General features: G+C 53.9%; 1 protein-coding gene across 2 annotated transcripts in view; it reads left to right on the top strand.

Annotated features, from left to right (window-relative positions):
• The window catches only part of ABCC1 (ATP binding cassette subfamily C member 1 (ABCC1 blood group)), a 141,858-nt gene that overhangs the window by 111,136 nt on the left and 20,366 nt on the right, over positions 1–10,356 (top strand). Inside the window, exons 20-22 of one of the 2 annotated variants that reach the window (XM_078440284.2) lie at positions 4,484–4,565; positions 6,797–6,905; positions 9,712–9,919. In XM_078440284.2, the coding sequence (XP_078296410.2) occupies positions 4,484–4,565; positions 6,797–6,905; positions 9,712–9,919 (399 nt within the window). Of the gene's footprint in view, positions 1–4,483; positions 4,566–6,769; positions 6,906–9,711; positions 9,920–10,356 lie in introns of both variants that reach the window. The other variant, XM_078440283.2, reaches the window with a different exon arrangement.

Here is a 10,356-nt window from a genome sequence, read left to right as displayed (position 1 = left end):
CTGGCACATAGTAGATGCTCAGTATAATGTGTTAAATAAGCAAATGGATCCATTATGCCTTGATTATTGAAGGCACATCCTACGTAAGCTTTGAACATTAACACAGCTGTCTAAAGATCCCAGATTAGAAGAAAATATGCGTTGATTTTACCCATGTCTCCAGGGTTGGTTTAGAAATCAGCTTTATGGGGCGCCTGGGTGGCTTAGTTGGTTGAGCGTCCGAATTTAGCTCACGTCATGATCTCGTGGTTCATGGGTTCAAGCCCCACATCGGGCTCTGTGCTGACAGCTCAGAGCCTGGAGCCTGCTTCAGATTCTTTGTCTCCCCCTCTCTCTGCCCCTCCCCTGCTCATGCTCTGTCTCTCAAAAATAAACATTAAAAAAAAAATTAGAAGAAAGCAACCAGCTTTGTGGGTGTGGGATATGAGATGGCATCATGGTGGCCAATGGGGTGCCCATTCTGGCCCTGGAAGGTCATCTCTGCTTCACTTGGCCACTGATGTGTTAATCTGTCCATCTGCGTGTCAGGTGTATACAGAGTGCTTGGTGTGTGCCATGGGGACACCCAGTACTTGAGCCACTGTGTGGAATGGTGCCTCTTGGATTGTGCAGTGCAAGGTCTGTTACACCCTACATGGCCATCCAATGTGCCTGATGATGGGAATAGAGTAGTGGAAAAGACCTCCTCTCTGTTTTCAAGAGCTCACAGTTGGATGGTGGAAACAAACACCAAATAATCAACGACGTGGTGGTGCTAACCGCAGTGATGGAGGTGAGCCTGGGGGGCTGGGGCGGGGGGGCAAGATGAAATCTGAGCCAAGTCACCTTCTCTTCCCCTTTTCTTGGCTCCATCTGTAGCTGGTTCAGAGTAAGGTTCCTTGTGGCCCAGACCCCTGTCATGAGCAGCGTCCAACCTCGAGGAACTGAGGGCTGTGGGCTAAGTAAGCAAGTAAGAAAATAATTTTTAATGGCCCCTTGGATTTTGAGGGCCTGCGCAGGAAGCCCAGGCCCTGGTGCCCGATGGCCCAGAGTCAAACGGCAGTCCTGCCACCTGTGTGAATTTGGGGGAAATGACTCCCTCTCCACAAGTCAGTTTTCTTACCTGAAACGTGTGATAGAGTGGAGGCCTGTGTGCGGTCCCCCAGCTGCCACACCCACCCCACCCAGCTGTTATACTGTGACCAGTGCAGACAGAGGGTTGGCTTGCATTTTTCTAGATCTTTTTATGTTTGACATGGTTATAACTTTTAGGGAAAGGGCTGGCCCCGTGCAGTGTGCTTGTCAGGGATCTACCCAGAACATGTGGGATGGGGCCACTGAGGCACAGGGGCAGCAGGCCCCTTGAATAGCCTTGCCCCTCCTCATCCTTAGGAGATAACATCCACCCATCCCCTCTGGACATTTATTTTTTTATTTTTATTTTTATTTTTTTTTAGAGTGTGAGATGGAAAGAGAGGCAAGTGGAGAGAGAGAATCTTAAGCAGGCCCCACGGTCAGTGCCGAGCCCAACGTGGGGCTCCCCTGACCCTGGGATCATTACCTGAGCTAAAATCAGGAGTCAGGCTTTCAACTGACTGAGCCACCCAGGTTGCCCCCACTCCAGGCACTTAAATTGGATAGTTTAGGGAGAGAGTTTTGCTTTGGTCCTTAACACTTTTCTGGATCTTGTGATTTCTCAGGTGGCAAAGTGGTGGCTAAGGAGGAGAAGGGCCGGTGACACCTGGGTTAGATGTAGCCATACTTGCGTGGAGAGACTGTAGGTGCACTGGTCCTGCAGCTGTGTGCTTGGAGAGAGGCCCTTGACGGTCTGCACACCTTTATTGGACACCTACTGTGTGCCAGGCTTTCTGGTGGACCCTTGGGGATGTAGTCTGAATCCCCAGATCTACTCATCAGCTTGGTGACCTTGGTTAAGCCTGACTGTCATGTAGGTCAGATGACCATGATATGAGCATGTCTTGAAGGAGATCTTGTCTGCAAAATGCTTGGCACGTAGTGGGTGGACAGTGAATGGCCACAGTGTGGTTATTATGATCCCACACTTACCTTGCTGGGCATGGGCAGGACCTAGGCAACCCAAGGCAGAGCCAGGAGATGCCTGATGGAGTAACTGCAGGTGTCTGTGGGTGCCCAGAGGAGGGCTGTCTGTTAGCAGAATTACAGCAGGGAAGGCTGTGCTGGCTCCCTCTGGCGAGGTAAAGGCATCACCAGCCACTGGAGTGGACCCATCGCTCCTGCCTTCCTTAAACAGCAATATGTCTTAAGGGTCCAGACATAAGGGCTCTTCCGTAAGCCACAGAAGCCGACTCCGGCTGCTGAAACAAGGAAGAGAACCGGGTAGCTCAGAAATCAAAGGCCAAACCAAATGAGCAAGACTCAGGAAGTAGGAACTCCGGGAATCCTGTTCCTTTAGGACAGATCAACCCAAGCTGTCTTTAGTCCTCGTCGGGTTAGTTCAAAGTCATGGGGAAGGGGTTCCTTGGACTAAGCTTCTGACCTTGGGCAGAGCCCCCGTGGCCTGCCTGTAGGAAGAGGGAGGGGCTGACACCTTGCAAAGAAGGCAGTCGGAGTGGTGGATCGACCCATGTTCACGTTGCCCCCCTAGGACTCTCAGTCTGTCTCCTTTCGGCGGAGAGTTTTCCAGCTGCCCCAGCCGCTGTATCAACCTATGGGCTAATTGGGTTGAGAAAGGGGGTCACAGGAGGCCACTGTGAGGTCTCCCATCCAGACCTTATGGCTCATACTGGGTGAGGAGCAGAAGAGGAGGCTGAAGCTTGCACAGGGCAGCCTGTGCGGCCCTGAGAGTGGGGCTCTCTGAAGCCCTTGCCACAGCGCAGGTGTCTCTGGGCTTGTTTTCGGGCATCCCTGTCCCTGCACAGAGAAAGACGGTCAAGGCCAGGCCGGGGCCTCCAGTGCCGGGCGCATATGTGGCTGTCCTTGCCTGCACGGAAAATCCTTGTCATCATTCTTCTCTGTGATGTAGTTTCTTTTTTTAATTAAAAAAAAAAAAAAAGATCCTGCATTAAAAAGAAACGTATAAAACAGTGATTGTCAATCTTGGCTGCACCCCGTAATTATCTACAGAACGTGTTTCTAGGCATGAGTGCTGCTAAGTACCACCGTGGTGTCTTTCCCTTACCAAGCCCCGTGCACGGCCTCATCCATCCTCCCACTTACGAAGGTAGCTGTGACTCCTGCTTTGCAGATGTGAAAGTTGAGGCTCAAGGAGGTTTATTGCTTCCCTAGCCCACACAGCTGGGAAGTAAGAGAACACTTCATTCCTGACTGTGCTCTCACTCAGGGTGGGCGCCTGGCCTCCCTGCATGCCGTCATTGCAGGGACCGAACCTGGGCGGGGGGCATCCCCGGGCGGGGGGCGGGGGGGTGCGTCCTTCACAGCCAAGATGGAGAATCACCAGCTCAGAGCTCCCTGCCCCCAACGCAGGAATGGTTGCCTGCCCCGCTCTGCAGTGTCTCATCTGAAAGAGCCTGCCTTTTTGCATTCTGCACCACTTAACGTTCCATCAGCATGTTCCCAGGGTCACCCTGCCCTTGCTGGCTGCGTATTTGTCCCTTTAGTAACATCTCCCCCGCATGCCCTCCCCTCCTCTTCCGGGCCAGCCCTTCGGAGTCCTACACCGTGCGTCTCTCTTGTACGCTCTCTCCTTGTCCTGGGAGCGGCGTGCAGAGTTGAGTGCAGAGTGGGGGTGATAATAACATACGACCGAGGGGTCGGGAGAATGAAGGCAGATATTGTATGTCAGCACAGCGGCCACCACTTGTTTAATAAATGTGAGCCACTGCCGTCGAGGTTACGGTGATGAGTGTGGATGCTGAGGGTGTGACTCCTGGGACAGGGGCACATGCCTGGCTGGTATTTCTCACGGTGGCCCCACCAGTCGTCAGGGAAGTTCATCACCGTGGGGGAAAAGGCACTGCTCCAGGCACCCTCTACCCTAGATGTCTGGACCTCCCCACGATCTGGCAACCGAAAACTGGCCCTGGGAGGTGCGGCTGGAGCGCCTTCCCGGACTCCTCCTGTTGGCTGATGGTCTTGTCAAAACTGGTTGTTATTTGAGTACGTGCCTTGCACGGGATGCTTAGGGACCCGTGAGCTGTGCCCCGTTCCCCACGAGGCTCCTTGCTTCCTGGCCCCTTGGACTAAGCTTCATGCAGCTGAGACGCTGTTAGCTGCACTGAATCACACCTGTTGCTGCCGCACAGGGCACCCTCCCCTGCGGAGCCCTCTAGGTGGTCGCAGGCCATCACCTGTGGCCCAAGGGAGCCAGCCAGCAACAAGTATCTCCCGCACCTGCGCCGGGAGACTGTCTGTGGCCTCAGCAAAGCAGCTCCTGCTTTCTGAGCTTCCTGGGGGTCAGGTTATCTGCGTTCAAGTGGTGGGTTTTCCTCAATGTCCTGGGTCTTGGTGCCCAGCTCCTGACATCACAATTTCCCTCTCTCCTGTCTTCTGCCCGGGTTAACAGGCATCAGTAGTCCCGGGAAGGAGACGAAGCAGATGGAGAATGGCATGCTGGTGACAGACGTCTCGGGGAAGCAGCTGCAGAGGTAGGGGGTACGGGCGGACCCGTTCCTCTGGATTCTCCAGGCGCCCTGTCTCTGCCACCTGCCTGGGTCGGGAGCCAAGAGGGATGGGAGTGCCGGCAGCCTGTCTGACTTACCGAGACAGGCCTTCAGCTCCCCGAGGTCTTAGAAGATGTGGGCTTTCTGCCTCCTTTCCCAAATCATTAGGAGACCTCACCTGGCACTGTTCACCAGATGTCGTCTGCACTTGGGACACTCACGTTCCCCACATGATATCGATCTTGGCTCAAGTCGTTCAGAGGGGCCTGGACCAGTCAGGCTGTAAGAGCCAGTATTTGAATCAAAATGGTCACACTGGTAGTGATCACGATGTTCAATCCACCATTGGGAGCCAGGCATGGCACCAGCCCTGTATGGTCTGTTGAAATCTTACCTTCCCATTTTATAGATGAGCAAACTGAGCACTCTCCCTAAGTCATGCAGCTGGAGAGAAACTGAGCTTTTTTTTTTTTTTTAACATTTATTTATTTTTGAGAGACAGAGACAGAGCACAAGTGGGGGAGGGGCAGAGAGAGAGAGAGAGAGAGAGAGGGAGGGACACAGAATCCGAAGCAGGCTCCAGGCTCTGAGCTGCCAGCACAGAGCCCGACGTGGGGCTCAAACCCACGAACTGTGACATCATGACCTGAGCCAAAGTCAGATGCTTACCTGACTGAGCCACCCAGGTGCCCCGAAACTGAACTTGGATTCGAACCCAATCCTGGTCTCTGAGCCAGTGCTCCAAAGGTCTAGGCTTTGCTGCTTTAAAGGAGGTTGTTTTCAGCTAGATGGTTTGGGATTTGGAGGAGCAGCATTCCGTGAGCCTGCTTGCTTAACCTCTCTGTGCCTCAGTTTCTTATGTGTCAGATAGGGTCTGTGGTGTACCTACTGCAGGGGGCTGGCTGTAGTGAGACGGACACTGTGTAGTGCCTGAGAAGTACTCAGCACAGCACCTTGCTTCATCAGCACCCAGTAAACAGCACTCACTTCTAACTGGGTGAGCAGTTATCTTGCTGTTATCCTGCACTTATCTTGCTCCGGGTGGGGGTGGATTCCACAGACACGGGGCTGGGAAGGAAATTGGCGTGAGTAGCTCCTCCCATCAGAACACTGCACACAGCAGCCCCCTAGACTCCTGATTTTTGTTGTACGGGACAGGTGGAAATATTCCTGCTCTGTTGGTGCACCCGTCAAGGCAGTGAGCTAGCTACATGTGTGTAAGTCACGTAGAACGGAGCCTCACCCCGGGGCTGTGGGGGCACTGCCGGGATTCAGGCACGTGATCGGTCAGTCATGGTTGCTGCGATTGGAGAATCTGCTGAGAAAACCGACATAAGGCAGCACCTGGAGGTGGTCCTGGGACCTACGGGCGGTGACGGTGGGGGGCTTGCCAGGGAGAACCATGAGCGGACTGAGCAGAAGTGTCGGGGACACTGGGCATATCAGTTGCTGTGTAACAGATGACCTCAAACTTAGTGGCTTGTCATCTCCTAGTTTCTGTGGCTTTGGAAGATCTGGGCACGGCTGAGCCGCTTTGTCCATTCAGGGTCTCACACGAGCCACATCCGAGGTTCCTGGCAGGCTGGGGTCTCATCTGAAGGTTCGGCTGGGGAAGGATCACTATGAAGCTCACATGAGTGTTGGCAGGAATCAGTTCCTCAGGGGCTGGATCACTGTCCTCAGTTTCTAACTGGAGCCCCTTCCGCTCCCAGCTGGCCTGAGGAGCTTGCAGGCTTCATGAATGCCTGCAAACCAAGAAGGCAGTGGGGAGAGTCCCCAACCAGGATGGAAGTCACATCCCATCCCTTTGCCCGTGTGGGACTGAGCCATGGCTCAAGAGGGCATTCTTGTGCATATGCCCACGCACGCCTACATCATTCTCCAGGGTGACAAGTCCCCAGGGGGTGGGGCTACCTCAGTGAAGGCTCTAAAGACGGCTTTGGGCCACACGATTGGTGATAGTGTATCATGGTGTTTAAAGCTGATGACGACCACCGGCAGGCCAGAGATGCTTCTTGAGCACTGCCTGCGTGAAGGAACATCTTCTCCGTGGGGTCCTGTGTCGCGGGTTCCCTCCCTGGGTCACGGCTGTGAAATCAGAGGATTGAACTAGCTTGATGCTCTGCCGGGCTTGCCTCTGTCCCCGAGGCTCCCGTTTGGTTGACACCCGTGTGCCCTGCTTTCCCCAGACAGCTGAGCAACTCTTCCTCCTACAGCGGGGACGTTAGCCGCCACCACACGAGCACCGCCGAGCCGCAGAAACCTGGAGCCCAGGACGAGGAGGCGTGGAAGCTGGTGGAGGCAGACAAGGCTCAAACGGGGCAGGTGAGGACCGTGGCTGGCGTCCCTGCGTGCGGGGCCCTGTGCAGAACGCCTTGTTTATGTTCGCTGGTGTCTTGCCCCTCAACAAGCCTATAAAAGTGCCATTTCCCAGTGCTGGGAACAGGGACCCGAGAGCCTAAATGACTTGCCCAAGGTCGCAGCCGGGGGATGGCAGAGCTAGGATTTGAACCCTGGCAGCCAGACTCCAGGGTTGACGTTTGTAGCCTCTGCTCTACTGACCACCACCTCCTTTGAGCAGCTGGGGGCTTTCTGTAGGTGACCCGGGTGCTCTAAATCCTGCCTTCCCACGTGTGGGAAGTTGTGTACAAGGTAAGGTTGCCTCTGAGATAACATCTCTGTCGCGTTGCGTAATGTGAGTCTTTGATTTCTGTTTTAACCCTGATGATTACCTAGAAAGTCTGACTTAGATGCTCGTTTATCTTTTATGCCTGTCTTAGTCTGGTGAGCTGCTGTCACAGAAAACCATAGGCTGGGGGCGCCTGGGTGGCTCAGTCGGTTAAGCCTCCGACTTCAGCTCAGGTCATGACCTCGCGGTCCGTGGGTTCAAGCCCCGCGTCGGACTGTGTGCTGACAGCTCAGAGCCTGGAGCCTGTTTCAGATTCTGTGTTTCCCTCTCTCTCTGACCCTCCCCCGTTCATGCTCTGTCTCTCTCTGTCTCAAAAATAAAAATAAATGTTAAAAAAAAAAAAAAAAAAAACATAGGCTGGGTGGCTTAGAAGCAACCTGCCTTTATTGCTAGCACTTTGGGAGGCTGGCGAGCCAAAGACCAAGGTACCAGCAGGCGTTTCTAGAGAGGGCTTGCTTCTTGGTTCGCAGACAGCCGTGTGCTCTGTGGAGCCAGTCCTCTAAAGGCACTAACCCCATCGTGAGGGTTCCGTCCTGAGGATCCGACCACTTCCCCAGAGCCCCACCTCTTAATACCATCTCCCTCGGGGTTAGGATCTCAACATCCAAATTTGGAGGGACACAGACATTCAAGTCTGTAGCACTGACAGGCGCTGACGTCTTGTTGTCCCAGGGAAAACTGGTTTCGGGCCCTTGTTTTCTTGTATGTGTTTTATGCTCCCCTGTTTTGGGCGTGTGTCAATAATCTTCCATTTATGGTAATGATCCAGAGTTTATTTTTAAAAATACATGTGGTATGTTTTTTTTTTTAAAAAAAAGGGGGAATGGAATTTTTAAAATAAGTTCACACCCCATGTGGGGTGGTTCAGGAACAAGCGAGGTCAGCACACCGTTCTCTGAGATCTACCTGGATGCATCCAGAAGCTCTTGGAATCCTCCGTTTCAGGCTTCTTCTCTTCTCTTCTCATCGCAGCCTTGGTCAGGGGTGGAGGTGGCTGTAGTGTATCCTCCCTCCTGTTCTCGCTGGTCCTCTGGGGAGCCAGGGGAGTGACCCCAAATCAAAGACCGGAGAAGGAATGCCAGGCCCACTGAGTGCTTATTTAATCCCACACCGCCCGGTATTACCTGCCTTTTATACGCCAGGAAAACAGAGCAGGGGGCTTGTGACTTGCCAGAGCTCGACTGGGAGTGGAGCTGGGCTCAGCAAGCTTGCTCGGAATATTGGACTCCCACACCCACCGTGCTCTGCTGCTGCTGGGGGGTCCCCAAGTCCCGCAGTGTAATTCCGGGATCAGCAGCGGGCTGCTTGGCTGTGTGACAAAGCCAAATGGTGACAAAAACGTGGTAATTCTGGAACAGCCCCCCACCCCTCCACCCCCCACCCCCCATTTCAGTTGGAAAAACAAGACAAAATAAAAGTCAAAAAGAAGCGGTCAGTTACACGTGAGACCTCCGGGCTTTGACCTGTTAACCTTTCAGCCCGACTCTTATTCACATCAGTGGTTTTTATGACCCCAAATTCAGCACATGAGAGCTTGAAGCGACCATGAGCACACCCACACAAGGACGGATACCTGGCGTTTGTGGAAACCGAGCCAGGCAGATTGGGCCTAGGGCTGGCCCAAAGCAGGCTGCCCCTGTCTCTGGTGTTCAGGCCCCCCTTTGAACAACTACACAGAATTATTTAGCCCTCCTTCTGGGCTCCACAGGGAAGGGAGGAGTGGGAGAAGTCCTCCTTGGTTGCCCTTTGGAGCCGAGGCACAGACTAAGCCGGCACCGACCATCCAGGAGCCAGTGGAACCAATGTGGAGTCGGTGTTTGCTGTTGAGAGGAAACGAGGGGGGAGGTAGCACTTGGTCTCAGTTGCTAGGCCACATGTCACACCTTCCTGATGGGCCTGGACTAAAGCTCCGAATGCTAAACAGGATCTTCCAGGCCCTGTGTGGTGTGACCGCCGCTCGTTCTATAGCTCGACCGTGTTCCAGCCACCCACGCCTCCCTTCGGTTCCCTAAACGTGTTGTGTTCCTTGCTATCTCAGGGCCTTTGCACATGCTGCTTCCTCTGCCCTACGTGCCTTTTTTCCGTTCTTGGTCATCATTTCCTCAGGGAAATTGTCAGATTACCTCCCCGTTCGGTCAGGTCGTGATGCCCATTTTTACCCTCTGAGGGAATCCTGCACTGCTCCAGCCCTTCTCTATAATTACACATTCACCTGGGCGCTGGATGTCTGTCTTGCCACTTGACCGGCAGCTCCATGAGGGCAGAGACCTTGACTTTCTCTCCTGCTGACTTTATCCATCAACTAAGGGGGACTGTGCCGTGGGCGTGAGCACCGGGGGTGGGGGGGGTGGGACTGGATCACACAGGTGCTGTTGGAGTGCCTGACCTTGGATGCGTGTGGTGGGAACACCCTCCGAATGCCTTCTGTCCCCGGGTCTGCAGGTCAAGCTGTCCGTGTACTGGGACTACATGAAGGCCATCGGACTGTTCATCGCCTTTCTGAGCATCTTCCTTTTCTTGTGCAACCACGTTGCTGCCCTGGCTTCTAACTATTGGCTCAGCCTCTGGACTGATGACCCCATCGTCAACGGGACCCAGGAGCACACCAAAGTCCGGCTGAGCGTCTACGGCGCCCTGGGCATTTCGCAAGGTGGGGGCCGTCTCCTTCCCATCCTCCTCTGCCCACCCAATTTTGGCCACTTGAAATGTCTCCATGTCTTATTATGCAGTTGGGTCCCCCATTTGTCAGGGTTTTGCAGACCCCCAAACTAAGCCAAACTCACATGAACGGTACCTATCACTTAGTAGACACTCAGATACCTTGTAGAGGGAATGTTTCTTGAATGCTCTGTTTCATGGGGCCCTAGGAGATGAAGAGCACTCCAATGTGTCCATTTTACAGATGAGGAAAGCTGAGGAACAGCAGCCCCCTCGAGCCTTGGCAAGCAAGGGCCCTTGCCCCTTGTTCCTGTGTCAGGGTGATGGGGCTTCTGTAAACTCTCACTTGTGGACTTTAACCTGCTCCCTGAGAGTGGGAACTCGGTTATGCTAGTGGTGCTCAATGTTGTCCCCTAGGGGGACATTTAG

The sequence above is a fragment of the Panthera onca genome, chromosome E3 (genome assembly GCF_046562875.1).
Source record: "Panthera onca isolate mPanOnc1 chromosome E3, mPanOnc1 haplotype 2, whole genome shotgun sequence".
Taxonomy (NCBI): Eukaryota; Metazoa; Chordata; class Mammalia; order Carnivora; family Felidae; genus Panthera; species Panthera onca.
Note: the sequence above shows the minus strand (reverse complement) of the source record. Positions and strands in the feature narration are given on the sequence as shown.